The 25,963-nt window shown below is 46.3% G+C and overlaps 2 protein-coding genes across 3 annotated transcripts in view; both read left to right on the top strand.

Annotated features, from left to right (window-relative positions):
• Positions 1-25,963, top strand: part of LOC310768730 (cytochrome P450 2F3-like) — a 182,172-nt gene that overhangs the window by 72,399 nt on the left and 83,810 nt on the right. The window lies entirely within an intron of this gene.
• LOC310768746 (cytochrome P450 2F5-like) lies at positions 123-24,910 on the top strand. Of its 2 annotated transcripts, none has more exons than XM_083627483.1 (9): positions 123-580; positions 7,920-8,082; positions 10,243-10,392; positions 12,463-12,623; positions 13,534-13,710; positions 14,903-15,044; positions 16,329-16,516; positions 19,343-19,484; positions 22,983-24,910. In XM_083627483.1, the coding sequence occupies exons 1-9, from the start codon at positions 395-397 to the stop codon at positions 23,162-23,164; spliced, it is 1,491 nt and encodes a 496-aa protein (XP_083483609.1). In that variant the 5' UTR covers positions 123-394; the 3' UTR covers positions 23,165-24,910. The 2 variants fall into 2 exon arrangements, with proteins under 2 accessions (XP_083483609.1, XP_083483610.1); XM_083627484.1 differs by having other exon boundaries at positions 124-580; positions 7,920-8,970; positions 9,938-10,392.

Below are 25,963 nucleotides of genomic sequence, written 5' to 3'. Positions count from 1 at the left end.
AAATGAAAACCAGAAGTCTATCAGGACATCACGAGCCGTAACATGCAAAGTGTGCATGACTCAAAAATCCTGCTTTGGCAGCTGGAAGGTGGGAATGTAAACGAGTATATCTCAAAGTCGAGAGAGAGAGAGAGAGCTGAAGCTGGAGTTGGGTGCCTTTCCCCACCGGCTTGGCTGACTTACAACAACGTCCTGCTGGGGGGCAGGAAAGCCGGACGGGCTGCGTGGCTCCCTGCCAGACCTTCCCTACAGCCTTGCGGGGGAGAGACGGCTCCAGGCCCGAGCAGGATGGTAAACAGCCGTCAACTTCAGGAGTAAAATACAGGGGGAAATATATACGCACCCATATATTTACTGCACAGGGGAAAGTCCAGTTCATCCTCTCTCTGCAGCCATGGACCTCAGCGGGGCAACCACCCCAGCGTTGCTGCTGCTGTGCCTTTCCTGCCTGGTTTTGTACCTGAATGGGAAACGCGGGAGCAGGAAAATTGGGAAGATGCCCCCCGGCCCAGCCCCGCTGCCTTTCGTAGGCAACCTCTTCCAGTTAGACCCCAAAGAAATGCACCGATCTCTGGAAAAGGTAAGAGACAGCCCCTCTCTCTCTCTTTATTTCCTCTTTATTTCCAGGGGTAACTTAAATGCTTGAGTTTTGTGCTTGAGCGAAACGCCAGACCTGTCATCATTCACGGCCGACCCAGCAACTCCAAACACCTGTGAAACCGGTTTAGCCGCAAGAGCTTCCCCCATAGAGCCCAGGGCCTCTTGCAGGGGGTCGCTCTGGCTCTGCAAAACAGCCAGAGTACAATTCGAGACATGGATTTTATTCGGTGCCAGCAGTTGTGAAGTCATGAAGACTGGGACACTCCGCGTGGGAGGACTGCCTCCTGCTTTCCGTAACTACAGCCAGGCCGCTGCTCAAACTGGGGGAGAGGAGACAGGAGAGAGAGCCATCTTCAAATATCTGAAGGGCTGTCCCATGGAAGGTGGAGCAAGCTCCTTTTCTCCTGCTCTGGAGGGTAAGATTCGAACCAGTGACTTCAAGTTACAAGAAAGGAGATTCTGACTAAAGTAAGAGCTCTTCGACTGTGGAGGGAGGTGGAGTCTCCTTCCTTGGAGGGTCTTTAGTTTAGGTTGGAGTGGCTCCTGTCAGGGATGCTTTAGCTGATATTCCTGCATTTCAGGGGGTTGGGCTAGATGACCCTTGGGGTCCCTCCCAACCAGTGGCGTAGCGTGGGGGGTGCAGGGGGGGCCGGCCGCACCGGGCGCAACATCTGGGGTTAGGGCAAATCCATGGGTTAGGGGGCGCAAATCCACGGGTTAGGGGGCGCAAATTACTTGCCTTGCCCCGGGTGCTGACAACCCACGCTACGCCACTGCTCCCAACTCTACAATGCTACGATTCTTTGATTCTGCACCCCATTCAGTAACTACAGCCAAGCCATGGCTCAAAATACCAGGGGCAGGCAGAGGTGGTCCATCTCCCCCCCCCCCATAATTTTTATTGAGTTTCATACAAATATAACACATACTGTAAAACAAGTAAAACAAAAATAAAAGAACAAATAGAGCAAATAAAACGAATAAAAACAGAAAATATAACAACAAACACATAAACAACACAAATTAGTTAATTAATTAAACTTCCAGCCTCATAAACATCTTGTTTGACTTCCTCTAGTCCCTCCCATCTGAATTTCCTTCTATCTGAATGTAACAGTTTTCCAGTATCATTATTCAAAGACAATATTCCAATTATAATCAGATTTCCTAACTTTTCTTAACATTCTAAATCTCATTCATTTAACTAACTCCTAATTTAATCCTAGGCCTGTTTGGTACTTTCAGGGAACTTCTAATTTTTAATATTACAATATTTATTCAAATAGTCTTTAAATTTCTTCCAATCTTCTTGATAGTCCTCTTCTTTCTGGTCGCGGATTCTTCCAGTGAGGTCAGCTAGCTCCATAAAGTCCATCATCTTCATCTGCCATTCTTCCACAGTTGGCAGAGGTCTTCCAACTGTGGCAGAGGTGGCCCATCTTGGCTACCATTACCAGAAGGCGACAGGCCGGCATCATTTCTCTACAATGGGGAAGGGGAGTCGATTTGTCCCCCACCCACCTTTTCCCTCATCATTTGGAAAGTGAGTCAGCATCTGGGATTAGATAAAAGAGGTTTGGGAAGCATAATCAGCTGGGGAAATCTTCCTTTTCATGACTTAAATCCTGGCTAAACAGCCGACTAGCTGATGTATCCGGTCTGGGCAATTGTGGAATTAATTGCCCAGTCGGACTTCACAGTCAGGGCAATGGGGAGGCAGAGGTACCTGTGAAGCAGCCCCATGGAGCCCTCCAAGTGTGCATCACATCCCCTCTGACTTTGCAAGTTTCCCATTCCAGTTGATGGCTATTGATGGCTACTGGCCAGGATGGCATACTCTCCAACATAAGGTTACCAGATTTTTTTCAAAGAATTGGGGACACTTTTTTTTAAAGAGAATTATTATTATTATTATTATTATTATTATTATTATTATTATTATTTATACCCCGCTGTCTCCGGCCAGAGCCAGGCTCAGGGCAGCTAACACCAGTAAAAATTACAGTAAAAACATAAAGGGGGGGGACCCCAATTTAAAATACAGGTTAAAATGCAATTTAAAATGCAACCTCATTTTAAAAGTAGCCCATAGATCACATAAAGGGAGGGAGACATATGGGTCAGACTGAGTCCAAGCCAAAGGCCAGGCGGAACAATTCTGTCTTGCAGGCTCTGCGGAAAGAAATCAGATCCTGCAGGGCCCTGCTCTCATGAGACAGAGCGTTCCACCAAGTCGGGGCCAGTACTGAAAAGGCCCCGGCCTTAGTTGAGACCAATCTAACCACTTTGCGACCTGGGACCTCCAAGGTGTTGTCATTTGTGGACCTTAAGGTCCTGCGTGGGGCATACCAGGAGAGGCGGCCCCCTAGGTATGTGGGTCCTAGGCCGCATAGGGCTTTAAAGGTCAAAACCAACACCTTAAACCTGACCCTGTACTCCACCGGGAGCCAGTGCAGTTGGTAAAGCACTGGATGAATGTGATCCTGCGGCAAGGACCCTGTAAAGAGTCTCACCACGGCAAAAAATGTTATTTAAAAAAGTTATTTTTTAAAAAAGAAGAAGTAATATCTTCTCTTCTGTGGTCTCCTCTGTCGCGCGGCCTTCCTCTGGGTCCCAGCCTGCTTTCTTGGAATGCCAGCCACTATGGAGTAGGCTCGGGTCCGCCTGGGCTCAGCCGCGTGTCCTTGCCCTTCCGGTGCTCTCCTACCTCTCCTCCTCAGTAGCGACGCGACAAGGTCGGGGCTCCCCTCTTTTTTCTCCTTCCTCTTTCTCTCTCTTCCTTCGCCTTCTCCTCTCCTCCTTCTCCCTGCGTCATCTCCAGGGTTTTCCTGGCGCCGGAGCGCCACTGGGCAGTCGGCCGGGTAGCCAGGTGCTCTCGCTCTGAGCTCAATTTGGGTCATGGGGGGTCAGTGGTTCCCCCAGTTGACGCACTGGGCGTCCCTGGTTCCCCCTCAGCGGTGGCAGGGGCAGTCTCAGCAGCCCGGAGCCAGCCTGGTAGCGCAGTTGGCTCTGGCTGACTTCAGGAGCTGCTTGCTGCCATGGCGCCCACCATTTTGCCTCGCCAGAAGTCCCCATATGATGTGTCTTGTGCCGTTGAACCAATCATGCAACATTCATTCCCTACTAATAAATCTACAACACTTCAAATATACATCCGGGGACATTAAATGAAATCCGGGGACATTCCGGGGATGGATTTTTTTTTTATAAGATATTTATTAAAGTTTTAAAAGTTTATATAAAATAGAAAAAACAAAAAACAGAAACAGTAAAAATACATACAAAACACATACAACAACAAGTATAATTTCAATCCCTTATATTCATAAAACTTACTTTCCCGACCTCCTCATACCTCCCCTTTCTGTATTCCATTCTCTAATTAATTCAATTCAGCAAATCCTTCCCCTAATTTCTATATAATTTTTGACCTTTCTTTTCTTGATTACATAATCATTACAGCTTATAACCACTTAATTTCTGAATCAACATCGTTCTAACATTCAATAATTTTACAATGTTTCTTAAGATAGTCCTTAAATTTCTTCCAATCTTCTTCCGCCGTCTCTTTTCCCTGGTCTCGGATTCTGCCGGTCATTTCTGCCAGTCCCATATAATCTATAACCTTCATCTGCCATTCTTCCATGGTGGGTAGATCTTCTGTCTTCCAATACTTTGCGATGAGTATTCTTGCTGCTGTTGTGGCATACATAAAAAATGTTCTGTCCTTCTTTGACACCAATTGACCAACCATGCCCAGGAGAAAGGCCTCTGGTTTCTTCAGGAAGGTATATTTAAATACCTTTTTCATTTCATTATAAATCACTTCCCAGAAAGCCTTAATCCTTGGGCATGTCCACCAAAGGTGAAAGAATGTACCTTCAGTCTCTTTACATTTCCAACACTTATTATCAGGCAAGTGGTAAATTTTTGCGAGCTTGACTGGAGTCATGTACCACCTATAAATCATTTTCATAATATTTTCTTTTAAGGCATTACATGCCGTAAATTTTATACCGGTGGTCCACAACCGCTCCCAGTCCTCAAACATAATATTATGACCAATATCTTGTGCCCACTTGATCATAGCTGATTTAACTGTTTCATCCTGTGTATTCCATTCCAACAGCAAGTTATACATTTTTGACAAGTTCTTAGTTTTGGATTCTAACAATTCTGTCTCCAATTTTGATTTTTCCACCTGGAACCCAATTTTCCTGTCTAACTTAAAAACCTCCATTATTTGATAATAATGGAGCCAGTCTCGCACTTTATCTTTCAATTTCTCATAACTCTGCAATTTCAATATATCCCCTTCTTCTTCTAAAATTTCCCAATATTTCGGCCATTTAGACTCCATATTAAGTTTTTTCCATTCCGGGGATGGATTTTGTCCAGGGACAGATTTGTAAATCGGGGGACTGTCCCCTGGAAACAGGGACGTCTGGTGACCATACTCCAACATTTCTCTGATGAAAATAGGGATGTCCTGTTCCATAATGATAATCTCACTATTTATACCCCACACATCTTTCTGGGCTGCCCCAGCCACCCTGGGCGGCATCACAACAACTTTCTAGTCCTGCCAAAACAGGGTGAAATCTGGAAGAGATGGGTGAGTCCGTGTAATCCGAGAAGAAGTATTACCTTGAGCAATTAGGGTTGAGCAACAGAAGCTTCTGGGCCAAGAAATGCGATCTGGGCCTTTCGTTAAAGATTAATCCCAGGTGAGCCGGAGCTGTCAGTGTCCTTCTGTGGAGATGGTAGGAGCAGTGAAATTAAGATCAAAGAACCTGATAACTCGGATTATCGTTTTCGCACGTTGATAAATTATGTTGAAAGTGCAAGATCAAGGAGGGCGATTTCTATCATATGTGGTGGTTGTGTGAGCCTATCAAAAAATTCTGGGAATGTATTTACAATGAATTAAAAAAAAATCCTCAAATATACCTTTATAAAAAAAACCCGAAGCCTTTCTGCTGGGGATAATTGGGGAGGAAATCAAAAAGGAAGACGAAACACTCTTTCAGTATGCGACAGTGGTTGCCAGAACTCTAATAGCGCAGAATTGGAAGACATCAAAAAACCCAACTATAAACGAATGGCAAACCAAACTATTTGATTATTTAGAACCGGCAAAAATGACACAGAAAATAAGAAATCAAAAAGACATAAAGTTTAATAAAGAATGGAATAAATTTATGACATACATGGAAACAGAGGTAAAAAATCTAAAAATCACAGTAGGTGTGACGTAACACTTGTGACGTAAAGAGTCTTTTGAGGAAAAGAAACTGCAGATAAAAAATCATATAATATATTCTGAAACCGAGATGAAGGGAAGTCAATTAATGTTGTGTGTTATTTAGTTAATGTAAGTTAGTTAGTTGGTGTTTTATGTTAGGTGATGTTTTTTCTTTTGTTTTTTTTATTATTATTTCTTTTATTTATGTACTCCTTTTTTGTATGTATGTGTTATGTATGTTTATTTCTTCACTTGTTTTAATGTTGGATGTAGCAAAATGAATTAAAACCAATAAAAAAAAAGGATTATCGTTTTCGCACGTTATGATGGTGTGTGTTTTTTCTGTTATTAAAGTGCAAACCGCCTTTTGATCTTCAGATGAAGGGTGGCATAGGAATTTAATAATGTCATCCTTTGCAGTTCCCACCGTTGGTGTTTTGTTGCATCGAATTTCCCATCACAATCAAGTATCACATCATAGAATCACAGAATTGCAGAGTTGGAGTTGGGGGGGGGGTCCCTTCCAGCTCTACAACTGGGGGCAGTGATGTTTCTTTATATATATATAATTTTTATGAAGTTTTTGTATTTTACATTTTAGACTATTCATTTCAACAACCTTCAAATATCAATGACTTCCCCTCTTCTCCTTCCATGGTTCAGTTTGCATGCCATAGATCCCTGCATATTTTACATAAACTAAGCCATTCAATATTCCACTTTAACATCCATCAAAACTTATTTACCCTGTTGTATTTATCTTCATGCTGCCAATGTTTTCAAATGTACACAATTTTCACCCATTAAACACTTTTCATTCTTCTTTAAACGAATATTCGGAATTTCCATCTGAATTATCCCCAACGAAAAGGACTCTGTGGGAATGTGTTAAGGAATACATGAAAAAAGTCGGTGCTGGAGCTTAAAAATTAATATGCAAAAGTTTAAAAGGCGCAAGGAGATAGGATAATAATATATTAAGGATGGAATAACAAATAAAGTGAATAATGCAACGATAACAAAAATAATAGTATGTAAAGAAGATTGCACACGGGTGGAGGGTAGTACTGGGCTGTGGGGGAGGGAGGCGAAGGGATTAATTGAAATTGTTAAAAGATTGGTATAGGATTTAAGAGATTTAAATTTTTATAAAGATTCTATAAGGAAAGCAGAAAGCAGCAAGAAATATCAAGTAAAAGTATCGGAGAGGAGATCAGTGTAAATGAAAACATGAGACTTGTGGTTTTGTAACGTATGATTTTATTTTGGAGTTGTCTGTTTATTTTGGAGTTGTTTGTTGTAAAAAATGTATATTATGAGAATAAAATAATAAAGGATTTGGAGAGAGAAAAAAGGACTCTGGTCTTTTTGGAAAAGTACTTTTAAACATTTTTCTCAATTCGTTATAAATTATTTTCCAATAACAAATCCGCCACATATGATAGAACGTACCTTCAGCCTCATTGTGTCTCCAGCATTTATCTGATTCAGCCTTATACATTTTAGCAAGTCTAAAGGTAAAGGGACCCCTGACCATTAGGTCCAGTCGTGGCCGACTCTGGGGTTGCGGTTCTCATCTCGCTTTATTGGCCGAGGGAGCCAGCGTACAGCTTCCGGGTCATGTGGCGAACCAGAGCAGCGCACAGAAACACCATTTACCTTCCCTCCGGAGTGGTACCTATTTATCTACTTGCACTTTGACGTGCTTTCGAACTGCTAGGTGGGCAGGAGCAGAGACTGAGCAATGAGAGCTCACCCTGTCACGGGGATTCGAACCGCCGACCTTCTGATCGGCAAGTCCTAGGCTCTGTGGTTTAACCCAAAGCGCCTGGGAGTTAAATAACATCTGTAAATCATTTTCAGGCAGCAATGCTTCTGAACCCCAGTTGCCAGAAACTACAGGAGGGGAGAGGGGTCTGCCGCTCAAATCCTGCTTGCGTAATGGGCATCCGGTTGGCCACTGTGAGAACAGGATCCTGGGCCAGGTGGGCCATTGGCCTGATCCAGGAGCCAGGCTCTTATGTTCCTATGATTCTGTGATTCAAATCCTGTGCCCTGTCCTTCTCTTTTGCAGCTCAGCGAGAGCTATGGCCCCATCTACACCATCCACTTGGGCTCACTGCCTTGCGTGGTCCTCTGCGGATACCAGGCAGTCAAGGAGGCCTTGGTGGACCAGGCGGATGACTTCAGCGGCCGTGGCGACTTCCCAGTCTTCTATCGCTTCACCAGGGGCAATGGTAAGAAGACGGCCCCCACCCCAAAGGTCAGCTAGCTAAGGAGGTCACTTCAGTGCCAGCAGCCAGAGGGGTAAAGACAGCAATGGGATAGAGTTAAAAGGGATGTCTAGGACCAAGCTCAGCGCAGGGTCTGCAAGATAGGATCTGGCCATCCCAACATCTCCAAAATATCTCTCTCCACCTTCTGCTGAAATATCTCCAGGGAGGGTCAGCCCCGGACTTCTGCCGCCACCCCCACACACACACCCCAGGCAACCTCTGTCTGGCTCTCAAACAACTCTTACCAGAAGGACGTGAAAGAGGGGTCAGCCCCAGGGTGTTCATCAATGACTGGGGACACCTGGCTTGTGGAAAGGATCTCAGGGTCAAGCTGAACATGAGCCCACAGTGTGATGCAGCAACAAAAAAAAGCTACTGCTGTTCTAGGCTGCATCAACAGAAGTCTAGTGTCCAGATCAAGGGAAGTTATAGTCCCACTCTCTTCTGCCTTGGTCAGACCACAACTGGAATGCTGTGTCCAGTTTTGGACACCACAATTTAAGAAGGATTTTGACGAGCTGGGACGTGTGCAGAGGAAGGAAACTGAGATGGTCAAGGGTCTGGGAACGAAGCCTGATGAGGAACGGTTGAAGGAGCTGGGTAGGATTAGCCTGGAAAAGAGGAGACTGAGAAGAGAGATGATAGCCATCTTCAAATATCTGAAGGGCTATCAGATGGAAGAGGGGGCAAGCTTGTTTCCTCCTGCTCTGGAGGGTAGGACTCGAACCCACAGCTTCAAGTTACAGGAAGGAAGATTTTGACTAAACACCAGGGGAAACTTTCTGAAAGTAAGAGCTGTTTGACAGTGGGTCTCCCTCGGGCGGTTGTGGACTCTCCTTCCTTGAAGGGGTTTTTTAAAAAAAATTATTAACGTTCTTATGTCACATATGTATACATTATCATATTACATTACAGGGCATATTATAATATAATTTCCAACATGTATACAAAGTTTATATACCAAATTTATGTACCGAAAGAAAGAAAAAAGGAAAGAAACAAAGACATAAAGCCGTTTCAAAATAATATTTGTACCAACACTACGGACTTCCTATCAATCTCGTTGTATATTCTTTTTTTACAAATGAATGTACTCTTATTATTGTCTATTTCTTTACATTTTATCAAATACATTCCTATATCAATATGTACCCTTAATCTTGTTTCTCAACTCAATTTCTCTCCAACGTCAATCGAATGCTAGCATAGATAGCAAACCTTTACTATATTTTTGAACATATATCTTATACCTATCCCATTTTTCCATACATTTTTGTTTTGAATTGCCTCTCAGGCTATTTGTCAACTGTGCCATTTCAGCAAATTCTTATAGTTTATTGTGCCATTCCATTATTGTTGGGGCTTCTCCTTGGAGGTTTTTAAGCAGAAGTTGGGTGGTTATCTGCCATGGATGCTTGTTGAGATTCCTGCAATGCAGATGTTTGTCCTAGATGAAGCTTGGAATCCCTTCCAACTCTAAAGTAAAGGTAAAGGGACCCCTGACCATTAGGTCCAGTCATGGCCAACTGTGGAATTGCGGAGCTCATCTCGCTTTATTGGCCGAGGGAGCTGGCAGCTTCCGGGTCATGTGGCCAGCATGACTGAGCCACTTCTCGCGAACCAGAGCAGTGCATGGAAACGCCGTTTACCTTCCCGCCGGAGCGGTACCTATTTATCTACTTGCACTTTGACATGCTTTCGAACTGCTAGGTGGGCAGGAGCAGGAACCGAGCAACGGGAGCTCACCCCATAGCGGGGATTCGAACCGCCGACCTTCTGATCGGCAAAGTCCTAGGCTCTGTGGTTTAACCCACAGTGCCACCTGCGTCCCTATGATTCTACTATTCCAGAGGTTGCTGAACCCGCACAGCCAAGGGTAAAGGGAGAGGAGGGGAGTTGTAGTTCAGCAACATGGGCAGGAGGCATCAATTATCCACCTCTGGCTTTCATGGCCTCCCAAGCCACCTCCTCACATTGACTTCCAGATGGGCTGCCCCTCAGGAAGGTCTTGGGGTGTCCCCTTGGAGCGGAAGGGAGGAAATCAGCTTTGGGCAGGGAGATCAACGACCCAGACCCCCCTCCATGCCCCCCTCGACCCACAGCTCCCCATGACTCCTACAGGCATCGCCTTCTCCAATGGGGAGAAGTGGAAGGTCCTTCGCCGCTTCGCTCTGCACACCCTGAAGAACTTTGGAATGGGAACGAGCAGCATTGAAGGCCGGATCCAGGAGGAGGCCCAGTTCCTGGTCCAGGAGTTCAAGAAAACTGGTGGTGAGTCCTTGCTTGGTGGGCGGGAGAGGATTTCAGAAGAGGAGATGGCGACTAACCAGGATGGCTTTGCTCTGCCTCCTCCATGGTTGGAGATATGGATGCCGGACTAGATGGGCTCCTTTTGGCCTGATGCGACAAGCTCTTCTTCTGTTCTTATGGAACCTCCAGCTCCAGGGGCAGTCTATCTTGAGCCCTTGGTTCTTTATGAGAACAGGATGCTGGCCTAGATGGGCCCCCTCTGGCCTGATCCAGCCACCAGGCTCTTCAGGTATTCTTAGGATCACTCTACGGCATGGGAAGCTACACTTTCCTCCACTTTCCCTATTTTTCAGAGCAGTGATTTGAGGTGCAGGCCAGCATGGTGTAGTGGTTAGAGCGGTGGACTCATAATCTGGTGAACCGGGTTCGCTTCCCCGCTCCTCCACATGCAGCTGCTGGGTGACCTTGGGCTAGTCACACTTCTCTGAAGTCTCTCAGCCCCACTCACCTCACAGAGTGTTTGTTGTGGGGGAGGAAGGGAAAGGAGAATGTTAGCCTCTTTGAGACTCCTTTGGGTAGTGATAAAGCAGGATATCAAATCCAAACTCCTCCTCCTCTTCTTCTTCTTCTTCTTCTCACCTGGCAAGAGATGCAGGAAGGGTGCAGGCAGGGCTGAGCATCTTTTAGATGCAGAGAGACCCCCTCAAAGGGCAGGGCTGGTCCCAGGATTGGTCACACCACATGGCCCAGGGATGCTCTTGGGAGGGAGGGTGGAGCTGTGGGCGAGGACCTCTTTATCTGCTCGCTTTGAGGTCCCCCAAGGAAGAAACCCCTCTGGCCCCCTCAAGGTCTCCTTGTCCTCTTGGAAATTAAAAAGCTAATAAAAACATTACATAATAAAAGAGCAGAATCATATTTATTAGGAATTTTGAATGGAGACATCCCGAATGACAAAATTAATATTTTCTTGTACGCGACCACAGCAGCGAGAATGTTGATTGCCAATAATTGGAAATTACGTTCCAACCAAAGAATGGTTGAATAAATTATGCAAATACTTGGAATTAGCAAAGTTGACTGATTCGATAAGACAAAACCCAAAAAATATAATCCAGAAACAATGGAAATGTCTAAATGATTATTTATGTAGACACGGATTAAATGTAAGGTTTTGGTTGTGTTTAGAATAGATTTATGAAAGATTTAGAAAACTAATTGATCAGAATATTTGTGTGAGATTGTATGGGGGAAATACGGAATAACAGATACAATCTTGCTTAAAATGTATATAGGAAGTGCAGTGTAAGCGATGGAAGTCAATCAGTGAAATTTTATTATTATTTTCATATTGAGATATTTGTAAAATAAATTTGGAAGAAATTCTTCCAACTTTTCTTCTTCTTTTCTCTTTATTTCTTCTTCTTTTTTCTTATCTTCTTCTTTTCTCTTTTGTTCCTTTTTTCATATATACCGGTATGTGCTTATTTGAAATACTGTATATTTTCCTCCATAAGACGCACTTTTTCCTTCCTAAAAAGTAAGGGGAAACGTCTGTGCCTCTTATGGAATGAATGCATGGTCCCTGGAGCTGAATTGCCATGGGGCAAAAAGCAGATCATGGTTTTTTGGTGTGTGTTTTTTTGAAAGAGGGAAGTGGGTGTTGAAACAAAGCTGCTGATCGTTTGCCAATCAGGGAGAGAGATAAGGGACGCTAGAGATAAAGGAGGCTGCCTGGGAGGGGGCTGCAATGGCGCAAAAATGTGGTTACAAAGCACGTATGCTCAGGATCCTCAGGATTTTTGCATTGGGTCACCCCAAATTCACCATCAGATCACATGTCTGTGGCCACAGCATGAACCACAAAAATCATACATCCACTGTTTCGTTCAGAATATTTTTTTTCTTGTTTCCCTCCTCTAAAAACTAGGTGTGTCTTATGGTCAGGTGCGTTATATGGAGCGAAAAATACGGTGTGTGTGTGTGTGTGTGTGTGTGTGTGTGTGTGTGTGTGTGTATATATATATATATATATTTGCAATATTTTGCTTATATTTTGTAAATATAAGGACTCCTCTTCCTCTCTCCGCACAGGGGCTCCCTTCGACCCCATCAACCCCGTTTGCCGGGCCGTCTCCAACGTCATCTGCGCCGTGGTGTTTGGCCAGCGCTACGAATACCAAGACGCCAACTTCCTCACCCTCCTGGACCACTTCAATGAGAACTTCAAGATCATGAGCTCCATCTGGGGGGAGGTGAGGAGGGGCCTGGGAAGAGGGTGGGTCCCAGCATCGGAGGAGACCCACTGGCTGCTCTCCACCCCTTTGGGGCTAAAACTCACAGAAACGTGGAGCTGGAAGGGACAACAAGAGTCATCTAGTCCAAGCCTCTGCAAGCCAGGAAACACAACTAGGGAATATCCTCTGCTTAAAAACCCCCACACTGAACAAATTTGAATCAGGTCATTCAGGGTCTCTTTTCCCCACCTGACTCCAAAGGAAAATTGATGTTGGGTGAAAATGACTGTCACTTCCAAGGTTCCAACAAATTGCCTCTGTGAGAGTGAGGCAGCTCCCATTGGGGTTATTATTATTTACCTACATTTATTTATAACATGAAAGGGACACGGGTGGCACTGTGGGTTAAACCACAGAGCTTAGGGATTGCCGATCAGAAGGTCGGCGGTTCGAATCCCCACGACGGAGTGAGCTCCCGTTGCTCGGTCCCTGCTCCTGCCAACCTAGCAGCTCGAAAGCACGCCAAAGTGCAAGTAGATAAATAGGTACCGCTCCAGCGGGAAGGTAAACGGCGTTTCCGTGCGCTGCTCTGGTTCGCCAGAAGCGGCTTGGTCATGCTGGCCACATGACCCGGAAGCTGTACGCCGGTTCCCTCGGCCAGTAAAGCGAGATGAGCGCCGCAACCCCAGAGTCGGCCACGACTGGACCTAATGGTCAGGGGTCCCTTTAGCTTTTTATTTATAACATGACACAGTATGATAACAAATGTCACATCAAATAAAAGTAGGATCATAGAATCATAAAACTGAGAGGCAGGGCATAAATAATTTCATTTATTATTATTATTATTATTATTATTATTATTATTATTATTATATATTATTATTATTACTACTACTACTACCTCTCCTTCTCCCCGTTTCCCCAGCTCTACAACATCTTCCCCAGCCTCATGGACCTCCTGCCGGGGCCCCATCACCAAATCTTCCGCAACTTTGAGAAACTGCGTCAGTTTATCGCAGAGCGCATTCGGTGCCACCAAAAGGATCTGGACCCCGATGCCCCGCGGGACTTCATCGACTGCTTCCTCATCCGCATGGAGCAGGTACCACCAGGAAGGGGGGTTCATCTGCCCGCAGGACACCCACCCACCCCAGCACCCAAAGGCCTTCAGCCGCCACCAGCCATCACCCCTGCTGCTCAATTTGTTTGGGGTAAATCCCCTGCCCTGAGGTCTCCAGTAGGCTATCAGAGCCTTGTCTACTATTCATTTATTTGATTCGTAAAAATTTATGCACACCTTGTTTTGAAAAAGGAACCAAGCAAACTTCCAAGTGGTTTACAAAAAAAAGAAAAGAAAGAAACAATAGAGTTATTACCGTATTTTTCCATCTATAAGACTCCCCCATGTATAAGACCCACCCCACTGTTTTCGGAGACTTCGATTTAAGAAAATGGGGAATCTATCTGTGTATAAGATGCCCCCAAATTTTGGGCATTGTTTTTTAGGGGGGGAAGCCTAGTCTTATACACGGAAAAATACGGTAGTTTTTTAAAAATCAACAGCAATAGTTTAAGACATTGTAAAAGTTAAAATAGCATTGGATCGGATTTCTAAACATTCGGGTAAAAGGTAAAGGGACCATTAGGTCCAGTCATGGCCAACTCTGGGGTTGCGGCGCTCATCTCACTTTATTGGCCGAGGGAGCCGGTGTACAGCTTCTGGGTCATGTGGCCAGCATGACTAAGCCGCTTCTGGTGAACCAGAGCAGTGCATGGAAACGCCGTTTACCTTCCCGCCAGAGCAGTACCTATTTATCTACTAGCACTTTCGATATGCTCTCGAACTACTAGGTTGGCAGGAGCAGGGACCGAGCAACGGGAGCTCACCCCGTCACGGGGATTCAAACCGCCGACCTTCTGATTGGCAAGTCCTAGGCTCTGTGGTTTAACCCATAGCGCCACCCGCATCCCTCTAAACATCTGGGTACGGTTTGCCTAAACAAGTGCAGAGAAGGTGCTTGCCTGGTGTCAATCGGCAGGGAGTTCCAAAGTTCAGGTGCTGCCACACTAACAGACCGATTTCTTGCATGTGCGGAACAGGAGTTACGTGGCGCCCGTAGCCCCGCCAGTTCCGCCAATCAAAGCGGTTGAGTGGGCATATAGAATCAGAGAACTGCAGAATTGGAGGGGGCTGCAACATCACAAGGGAGGGGGGAGCCAAGCTTTCCCCCCGCAGGAGAACACCATCCGCAATCCATCCTTGCAAATGCAGCCTCCCCTCTGCTCTCTTTCAGGAGAAGCAAGACCCTCTGAGCTACTTCCACACGGAGACACTGGTGATGACCTGCCACAACCTGTTTTTCGGGGGCACCGAAACCACCAGCACCACCCTGCGCTACAGCTTCCTCATCCTCATGAAGCACCCCGAAGTGGCAGGTGAGGGGGGGAGCTGCGATCCCCACATTGCGGAGGGTGGGGGTGGACCGGATGACCATTTGGGGCCCTCCCAATGCACCATGCTGCTGGGCTGCGTCTGGGCGGCGGCCACCTCGGAGGCAGGAGGTGGGAATAGCGGGGATGTGTGGAGGGGCCCGGGGCCCACCTTGACCTGCGGACCTCCTGCATGGAGCTCCCCGCTGTCCTCCGCCTCCTCCCGGGGCTCTGGCGCTTCCTTCCACTGCCGGCCCCCCTCTGCCGTCTCCTGGGCGGCGCGTCCCAGGGCTGGCTCCGGAGTGTCCCGTTGCAGGCGTGGCGGCTTTTTGGAGCGGCGCATGTCGGCCGTTGGTCGTGGCGGCAACTCCCGTTGGCTTGTTGTGATCACGTAGAAGTGCAACCTGGGAGGAAGGGAACCGTTGCCATTGCAGCTCATTGCCTATCTCGCTCACCAACAGGCCCACAGTGTGGCCTCTTGCAGATAGACAATAATTGTACTACTCTCCACTTCACGTGTCCATTAAGTATCTGGTCAACCCGTGGTCTAGACTGGTTCCCTGCAGCCCAAACTTAAGGTCCACCAATGACAACATTTTGGAGGTCCCAGGTCGCAAGGTGGTTAGATTGGTATCAACTAGGGCCAGGGCCTTTTCAGTACTGGCCCCAACTTGGTGGAACGCTCTGTCACAAGAGACCAGGGCCTTGCGGGACTTGACATCTTTCCACAGGGCCTGAAAGACAGAGTTGTTCCGCCTGGCCTTTGGTTTGGACTCAGTCTGACCCTTATGTTTCCCTCCCCTTATGGTTTTGATCTATGAGCTACTTTTAAAATGAGGCTGCATTTAAATTGCATTTTAACCTGTGTTTTAAATTGGTTCCCCACCCCCTATTATGTTTTTACTGTGATTTTATTGGTGTTAGCCGCCCTGAGCCCGGCTCTGGCTGGGGAGGGTGGGGTATAAATAAAATTTATTATTATTATTATTATTATTATTATTATTATTATTATTATACGATGCTTCAAAAGGAAAGCTGGCAGAAGGCAGGCGACAGGCGGCTGGGCACACTGGACACCTGCTTGGCATACAGAAGGTCCCGGCGGCTGCATTACCTGGCAGCTTCTCCGAGGAGGGATGGGGGACCAGGTGCCCTCCTAATGTTGCAGGACTACAGTTCCCAGTGGGGTCAGGGGCAAGGGGAGTTTCCTGCATTGCTGTGATTGTGAGTTCAAGCCCTGGGTTCAAGAACCATCGCCTCCTCCTCCTCCTCCTGTCCATCTCCCTGCAGCTCGAGTCCACCAGGAGATTGACCACGTGATCGGGCCGGACCGCCCCCCCTGCCTGGCTGACCGCAAGCACATGCCCTACACGGAGGCCGTCCTCTACGAGATCCAGCGTTACATCAGTATCCTGCCCATGGGGCTCCCTCGCGCCGTCACCCGCGACACCCCCTTCAGGGGTTTCCTGCTGCCCAAGGTCAGAAGACGAAGAACCCCCGCCCAGTTTCCTTCACTGCAAAGAGGCCCTCCTGATGTTGCTGGATCATAGCTGTCAAGCGTCCCTTATTTGGCGGGAAACTCCCTTATCCCAGTGCCGTGTCCCGCTGCTGTCCCGGATTGATGATGTCCCTTAAATTTCCCGGGTTTCAAAGGAAGTAGCTCCTCTCCCTCCCTCCCTGCCGGCCAGGGAGGAGGGAGGCTCCAACTGGGTTGCTTGGCTGCGTTGCTCACCCAATAAGGAGTCTAAGAACGACTGGGGGGTGGAGCTTGCATGTCTTGTGCCAATCAAACCAGCCGCGTTGCCTGGGGACTCGCCTTTGCTCAGCGCTTCCCAGCGGAGAGGTGACGGTGGTTTCCCTTGCTGCATCCCCTTTGCCGGGTTGCTGCGCTGTGGGAACCACCGCTTGAGGCTTCATTTGGCTGCTGGGTGACTAAAATCCCTTATTTTGGCTGCTGATCCCTTATTTTCGAGGCTGATGGTCCCTTATTTTCAAATCTGTAAGTTGACAGCTATGTGCTGGCTGTCAAACTTCCCCCTCCCACCCCAGCTCACAGGGTTGGGCTAGAGGACCCTTGGGTCTTGGCTATTTCGCAGATGAGTTGGGCTGTAGAAGGCGTGCTGGGGAGACCACACATTCAAGAAACACAAAAGTAACTTTTGCTTGGTTTAATAACAAAAACAAAAACTCCTTTTTACACTAAATTACATTATATCAATAAGTGTGACCCATTCACCAAGCCATCCACCAGGGTACTGAGAGAGCTACATGCTGCTCTTTATATACTATACCCAACAGCTTAATTAACATAACTTAACAGCACCTGCTGTGGGACGCGGCTGGCGCTGTGGGTTAAACCACAGAGCCTAGGACTTGCCAATCAGAAGGTCTGCAGTTTGAATCTCCGCAACAGGGTGAGCTCCTGCCAACCTAGCAGTTTGAAAGCACGTCAAAGTGCAAGTAAATAAATAGGTACCGCTCTGGCGGGAAGGTAAACGGCGTTCCCGTGCGCTGCTCTGGTTCACCAGAAGTGGCTTAGTCATGCTGGCCACATGACCTGGAAGCTGTACACCGGCTCCCCCGGCTAGTAAAGCGAAATGAGCACCGCAACCCCAGAGTCGTCTGCGAGTGGACCTAATGGTCAGGGGTCCCTTTACCTTTACTTTTAACAGCACCTGCTATACTGCTTCACAGCTATAAAACTAGGTCATGTTATTTGCTCTGGCCCTTAAAGACATACACATCTTGTGAAACAGGAAGGAATCTAAAATTCAAAGAAACCATTCAACATTGGGGTCCCTTGCAGCTCTCCAGTTCTGTGATGCTGTGACCATTGGACATGCTGGCTGTGGGGGCTCCCAGCCACTGGATTTCAGAAACATCTGGAGAGTACCAAATGCCCAACATGCAGACTCTGACTTCGAGCATGTCAATGGCTCTGCTCTGCCCTCCACAGTTGGAGGCAGCAGCACTTCTGAATTGCTGGAAACCACCGGAGGGGAGAGTTGCTCTTGTGTCTGAATCCTGCTTGCGAGTTTCCCATGGGAATCTGGTCGGCCACTGTGAGAACAGGATGCTGGGTTACATGGGCCCCCTCTGGTCTGATCCAGCAGCCAGGCTCTTCTTATGCTCTTATAGGACCTCCATCTGCAGGGGCAGTCTATCTGCATTCCTAAGTTCTTGGGGGGTATTTGGCCACTGTGGAAAGAGGACCTTGGACTAGGTGGGGCCCTGGCCTGATCCAACAGGCTCTCCTTATGTTCTTACTTTCTCACCACCCATTTACCCATATTTTTCACTCCATAAGACGCACTTTTTTCTTCCTAAAAAGTAAGGGGAAATGTCTATGCGTCTTATGGAGCAAATGCGTGGTCCCTGGAGCCGAATTGCCCAGGAGCAAAAAGCAGATCATGCTCTTTTTTTTTTTTTGAAAGAGGGAAGGGGGTGTTGAAACAAAGCCGCTAATGGGCATGCGATTGGGGAGGGAGATAAGGGACGCTAGCAATAAAGGAGGCTGCCTGGGAGGGGGGAGGTAAAGATCGCGAACTTGCAAGGAGAGGAGACAGGAAGACTAAAGCAATGAGGAGAGAAATTAGAAGAAAAGGAGGAGCAAAAAACTGCTCCAGTTAAGGAAAAGACACTAAGGCAAACAAGAGGGAAGGGAGTGTTGAAAGGAAACAGCTGATCGGTAAGCGATCGGGAGGGAGATAAGGGACGCTGGTAAAGGAGGCTGCCTGGGAGAGGGGAGGTAAAAGCCCATGGATCCTCAGGATTTTTACATTGGGTCACCCCAAATTCACCACCAGATCACATAGCATGTCCATGGCTACAGCCTGCACCAAAAAAATCACGCACCCACTGTTGCCTGGGGCCGCAATGGCACAAAAACATGGTTACAAAGCACAGATCCACATGGATCCTCAGGATTTTTGCATTGGGCTACCCCAAACTCACCGTCAAATCACATGTCTGTGGCCACAGCATGAGCCACAAAAATCATACATCCACTGTTTCGTTCAGAATATTTTTTTTCTTGTTTTCCTCCTCTAAAAACTAGGTGCGTCTTATGGTCAGGTGTGTCTTATGGAGCGAAAAATATGGTAATTTGGATCTACCCTTTATGAGGGAAACCTGGTCAGTAAAACAAAAACTTTGCCCATGATCTGACTGGAAGCCCCTTCCGTCTTCAAAAAATTAAGACTGCTGTCTCTCCAGCGGCTCTCAGCGTTTCCCGTGTCTCTTTCCCTCTTCCTTCCGCAACCCTAACAACTCCCGTTCTCTCTCCCTGCCAAATCTCACCGCAGGGCACCAACGTGATTCCTCTCCTGAGCTCAGTGCACTATGACCCAACCCGGTTCAAGGACCCCACAGCCTTCAACCCAGCCAACTTCCTGGATGAAAACGGCGCCTTCAAAAGCAGCGATGCCTTCATGCCTTTCGCCCCAGGTAGGGAAGCGGAAGAGGGAGGGAAGGCCGTTCGGAGGAGGTTTGGTACCTAGAAAGGTCCCAGGGTGTGTTGCAAAAATTTAAAAAAGGTGTAGTTTGGATCGATACCGTTGCTTCCTTAATCAACTGTAAGACAAGGGAGGTGTCACGATGCTTGAGAAATAGAGCAGTCGGTTGGTCTGTTGTGTTTGTGTTACATAAATACAGCATCCATAAAGTTGTTTTTTAAGTTTTTTTAATATTTAAAAATTTTATTGAGATAATTCAACATTAATACATTTATAATACATATTAAGGATATACAAACAAACATACATTTCATACAATGCTTAAAAATATTCATACATACCCATATTTAATCCCACACAAACTTCCTTTTCCCACCACCCTCCCTCACCCCACCCTGTGCTAGACTTCCAATCTACTCAATTGCAGTTTCTTTCCATTTCTATTACTTTCTTTCACACGCTATTAAACCAACTTTCTACTTCTGATTCTATTACACATTGTTATCCATATTATTTGATATTTCAGTATTTATAGCGGAACTTGTTTATTCTAATAGGAGTTCCGGTTTTTCAATATTATTTTGCAAATATTCTTTAAACACCTTCCAATCCTTTTCTATCTTCTCTTTTGGGATCCTTCCGATTTCTCCCGTTGTTTTGGACATATTGTAATACTCCAATAATCTGGTAAACCACTCTGTTTTTGTCGGTATTATACCACTTTTCCAATTTTTCACAATCAATAGCCTTGCGGCTACTTTTGCGTATAAATATAATGTCTTATCCTCTTCCTTTAAAGTTCATGGTACTATTCCCAATAGAAAGCCTTCTGATGTTTTCCTAAATGCGTATCTGAGCATTTTTTTCATTTCATTATATATTGTTTCCCAAAATTGTTTGATATTTAAACAGTTCCACCATATATGCATCATAGTACCTTTTTCCGTGCTGTATCACCAGCAGGCTTCGCCGCAGTTTTTATTCATTTTGGCTATTCTTTCAGGTGTTAAATGCCATCTATGCTGTATTTTAAGGTAATTTTCTTTCAAAATATAGCACGTAGTTTCTTTCCACAATTTTCCCCATTGTTCAAGCATAATATTTTTCCCAATATCTTGCACCCATTTAATCATGGACAGCATCCATAAAGTTGATGGGGAAGGAAATGCTTCTTGCTTGCAGGTTTCCCAGCGGTGTCTGTTAGGACTTGATAGGCCATTGGCCTGATCCTGCAAGCACTTCTTATGCTCTTTTATGTTCATTCTTCCAATGCCTTTTCCTTCCACTGGTGCCGCAGGAAGTGCACAAGAAAAGCCACTGTGTTCCTAATGAGCAGTATGGATTTAAATATACGTGTGTGTGTTATTGAAGCCTTGCACAACAGTGGTCCTTAGCTAAACAAAGTTTGCACAAGAGCGATGAAAGATTTTGAAAAAACTATCGCGCAACATGCAGCTGCTAGAGTCTCTGAGGGAGGTGGATTTTCAGTATGGTTTACGTACCTGTGATTTTGCTTGCACGTTGCTTGGTCTTAAACCTTCCAAGTGAATGAATGACAATCGATGTCGTGTTTGGAGATGTGGCAAGAGACCATCTCCTCCTAACTGACTTGCTGGCTGCCTTATGCTCAGGTGAGGAGAAACCAGAGCTGGGATTCAGAAGCCTCGCTGCCTCTGACCAGGGAAGTTGGGGATAGCCAACTTGGCTGGCAGCCATCAAGATCCCTCTCCTCCCTTCATGAATTTGCCCAATCCTCTTTTCAAGCCACCCAGGTCGGTGGCCATCCAGGACTCTTGTGGCAGGGAGTTCCATAGTTCAACAATGTGCTGCATGAAGGACTTGCTTTGATCGGTCCTGTCCCTTCCAACACTGAACCGCATTGGAGGTCCCCGAGTCAGAGTGTTACGTGAGAGGGATATTTATCAATCCACTTTCTCAACATTAAGCATAATTTTTATAGAACTGGGGAAGGCCAGTGAACCACATTTGGACACTCCCTATCTGCTTGAATAGCAAATAAATACATACATACGTACAGTGGTACCTCGGGTTAAGAACTTAATTCGTTCTGGAGGTCCATTCTTAACCTGAAACTGTTCTTAACCTGAAGCACCACTTTAGCTAATAGGGCCTCCCGCCGCCGCCGCACGATTTCTGTTCTCATCCTGAAGAAAAGTTCTTAACCTGAGGTACTACTTCTGGGTTAGTAGAGTCTGTAACCTGAAGCGTCTGTAACCTGAGGTACCACTGTAATAATAATTTATTATTTCTGGCCCGCCCATCTGGTTGGGTCTCCCCAGCCACTCTGGGCAGCTTCCAACAAGTGATTAAAAATACATTCAAACTTCAGTCATTAAAAACTTCCCTAAACAAGGCTGCCTTCAGATGTCTTCTAAACATCAGATAGTTATTTATTTCTTTGACATCTGATGGCAGGGTGTTCCACAGGGTTGGCGCCACTACCGAGAAGGCCCTCTGCCTGGTTCCCTGTAACTTCACTTTTCACAGTGAGGGAACCGCCAGAAGGCCCTCGGCGCTGGACCTCTGTGTCCAGGCAGAACAATGGGGGTGGAGACGCTCCTTCAGGTATACTGGGCCTTTGAGGCCATTTAGGGCTTTAAAGGTCAGCACCAACTCTTTGAATTGTGCCCGGAAACGTACTGGGAGCCAACGTAGGTCTTTCAGGACTGGTGTTATGTGGTCTCGGCGGCCGCTCCCAGTCACCAGTCCAGCTGCCGCACTCTGGATTAGCTCCGTCAGTAGAGCATGAGACTCCTAATCTCAGGGTTGTGGGTTTGAACCCCACGTTGGGCAAGATTCCTGCCTCGCGGGGGGTTTTCTAGATGACCTTCCCAACTCTGCAATTCCTGGAGTCTGGGATTCTTCACACTCTCCAGCCCACCCTTGACCCCTTTCCACACTTCCTTCTGGGAATCGGTTGTGCAGATTCTATATTTTTTTTATAATAACTTTTACTAATTTTAACATATAAATTATAATACATACCACAAAACTTCACCACTTATACAATCTTTTTTGGACTTCCATCAGCCCCTCTGATGATCCACCGTTTTAACCACTTCTTATGCATTTCTTAAATTCATACTGCCTTTAATTATCATAACTAATCATCCTCCCCTTTATCCAATAGTTCCAATAATTCTCCTCACAAAACTTCTTGCAAACCTACAAACGTAGTCTGATCATCACAATTACTTTTCAGGTAGTCTGTAAATTTACGCCAGTCTTCTGTGAATTTCTGGTCCCACAGATTTCGAATCCTTCCTGTCAGTTTGTCTAATTCTGCATAGTCCATTAGTTTCATCCTCCATTCTTCTTTCGTCAGTAATTCTTCTTGTTTCCATTTTTGTGCCAATAATATTCTTGCTGCTGTTGTTGCATATAAAAACAACTTACATTCTTTTCTATTTATATCGCTTCCCAGTATTGTGCGGATTCTAAACCCTGTTCTTTGCTCCTCGCACTGCAGGGAAGCGCATTTGCCTGGGGGCCGGCCTGGCCCGAATGGAGATCTTCCTCTTCCTCACCACTATACTCCAGCACTTCAGCCTCCACCCCACAGTCCCCCCTGCGAAGATCGACCTGACGCCCCAATGCACCGGCCTGGGCAACGTGCCCCGCCCCTTCGAATTCAGGCTCCTCCCTCGCTAGCTGGAGGCGAGACACAAACAGAGATAGCTTCCTTCACCTGCCACAAGACCAGAGAGAGATGCTCAGCACTGGCGCTGGACCCACAACCAGGCATGGGTCTGCACTGCCCCCCCCAACAAACAGCTGAGTCGTCACGCATCCCTATTCTGCACCTTGTACAGGTGAAACTCGGAAAATTAGAATATCGTGGAAAAGTTCATTTATTTCAGTAATTCAACTTAAAAGGTGAAACTAATAAAGAGCTGATGACATGGCTCCCCAAATTTCTTTTTTGATGAGAGCAGCTTTTGCATCTCATTTGGAAACCAACAACCCAGAGTCTGGAGGAAGAATGGGGAGGCACACAATGCCAGATGCTTGAAGTCCAGTGTGAAGTTTCCACAGTCTGTGTTGATTTGGGGAGCCATGTCATCAGCTGGTGTTGGTCCCCTGTGCTTCATTGAGTCCAGGGTCAACGCAGCCGTCTACCAGGAGATTTTGGAGCACTTCATGCTTCCTTCCGCAGATGAGCTTTATGGCGATGCTGACTTCATTTTCCAGCAGGACTTTGGCACCTGCCCACATTGCCAAAAGTACCAAAACCTGGTTCAATGCCCATGGGATTACTGTGCTTGATTGGCCAGCAAACTCGTCTGACCTGAACCCTGACCTGACCTGAACCCCATAGAGAATCTATGGGGCATTGCCAAGAGAAAGATGAGAGACATGAGACTGAGCAATGCAGAAGAGCTGAAGGCTGCTATTAAAGCATCCTGGTCTTCCATAACACCTCAGCAGTGCCACAGGCTGATAGCATCCATGCCACGCCGCATTGAGGCAGGAATTGATGCAAAAGGGGCCCAAACCAAGCACTGAGTACATATGCATGCTTCTACTTCTCAGAGGTCCAATATTGCTCTATTTGCAATCCTTGTTTTGCTGATTTCATTTAATATTCTAATTTTCTGAGATTGTTAATTTGGGATTTTCATCAACTGTACGCCATGATCATCACAATTATGACAAATAAAGGCTTGACATATCTCGCTTTGCATGTCATGAGTCTATCTCATTTATTAGTTTCACCTTTTAAGTTGAATTACTGAAATAAATGAACTTTTCCACGATATTCTAATTTTCCGAGTTTCACCTGTACATATTATTAACATGTGTGCACGATTCCTCTTTCTTTACATAATTTGCTCCACATTTGTTCTGCCTTTCTATCCTCAACCTTTTTGCAGTTTCCACAGGTGTCGCTCAGATGCTTTAAAGCAGCCTGTTCCCAAATATTTTTGGGCCACCCACACCCCGGCTCCGTAAACTCATCCCCAGCGCCCCCTGCCCTATTAAAAACATTGTTCCGACTAGCTGCTCTCAGCACGACCTGCCGAGAAATAAATTTCAACGCAGTAACAACAAATCACACATCTATTCAAAATCCAGTTGGAGGTACTGAGTTTCATGAATTCATCCGCATGAATTAACCTGGATCCAGGGATGCCAGCTTAATTTAGGGTTGGCTTACATCCGCAACGTCCCGGACACTTCCAGGATTCTGCTGTCTGAAAGTGTTTAGGCAGCAATCGCTTTAATGCCCGGGCTTCTCAAATTTGGTCTGACGCTCGTTGGAAGAGTCATCGACACGAGGATTTGCTGCCACCTAGCGCTGATGCAATTACTTGCACTCACTCACTCACAAACAAAAATATTTAATAAAAAATTTGCTTCTTTCCCATTAGGGGCATCTTTTTAAAGTACTCAAAAGGTTTAAAGTACTCACTCAGTTTATTGCTTAAACTGAGTGAGCCACACAAATTGTGAGGGTGTGAATGGAGCCCTCAATAGTCTTCTCCACAAATCTGTCAAATCGTTGTTGTTTTTTTAAGCCATCCAAGTTGGTGGCAGGGAGTTCCATAGTTCCTTTTCTCTGTCCTGATATACCTGGTTTGGTGTGGTTTGGGCCCCAAATCAGCCGGATGCCTGCCGCTGTGAGTGAGGTCCCAGCAGGTCCCCTTCTTGAGGCAGCTCTCTGCTGTACCAAATAATCCGGCCCCCAGCCCCATGGACTGTCTCCCTCTGGCCCCCCTGCCCCACTCGCTGGTTCCTCTTCGGACCTATCTGAAAGTGATGCTCGCCAACCTCAAAGTCGCTTCCCCAAAGCCCAGCTGAGCGATTGCTCCCCGCCGAGGGAAGCGCTCTCTCTACACGGTCAGGAGAACTCTTCAGGGTTTCGATGTTTGCAAAGTTGTCCTGGGCCAACATTAAAATGCAGCTCTGGGGCTGGCCAAAATTAGGTTTTTCTCTCCTTTCTGCAGCCCAGAATCTCTCGAAATGCTGGCCATCTCGTTCCTCACACCTTCCAAGTCAGCTCAAAGGCGCTTTTCCTGCCTGAACCCTCTTCCTCTACGGACCCTTTTCCTAAACCAAAGTCCAGGGATTTATACTGTCCTGGGAGCATCCAGCAATCAATGTGCAGGGCCAATAATAATAATAATAATAATAATAATAATAATAATAATAATAATAATAATAATAATAATAATAATTTATTTATACCCCGCCCATCTGGCTGGGCTTCCCCAGCCACTCTGGGCGGCTTCCAAAAAAGTATTAAAATACTATAATACATCAAATATTAAAAGCTTCCCTAAACAGGGCTGCCTTCAGGTGTCTTCTAAAAGTCTGGTAGTTGTTGTTCTCTTTGACGTCTGGTGGGAGGGCGTTCCACAGGGTGGGCGCCACCACCGAGAAGGCCCTCTGCCTGGTTCCTGTACCTTGGCTTCTCGCAGTGAGGGAACCGCCAGAAGGCCCTTGGAG

The sequence above is a fragment of the Podarcis filfolensis genome (genome assembly GCF_964270895.1).
Source record: "Podarcis filfolensis genome assembly, chromosome: 8".
NCBI lineage: Eukaryota > Metazoa > Chordata > Lepidosauria > Squamata > Lacertidae > Podarcis > Podarcis filfolensis.
The sequence above is the reverse complement of the archived record's forward strand: the minus strand, read 5'-3'. Positions and strand labels throughout refer to the sequence as shown.

What these genes read in the sequence shown, in the direction of transcription:
- LOC310768746 (XM_083627483.1), top strand. Translation starts at nt 395, where the DNA reads ATGGACCTCAGCGGGGCAACCACCCCAGCGTTGCTGCTGCTGTGCCTT. An exon ending in TCGCTTCACCAGGGGCAATG is followed by an intron (nt 8,083 to 10,242) that starts GTAAGAAGACGG and finishes TGACTCCTACAG; the next exon opens with GCATCGCCTTCTCCAATGGG. An exon ending in GGAGTTCAAGAAAACTGGTG is followed by an intron (nt 10,393 to 12,462) that starts GTGAGTCCTTGC and finishes CTCTCCGCACAG; the next exon opens with GGGCTCCCTTCGACCCCATC.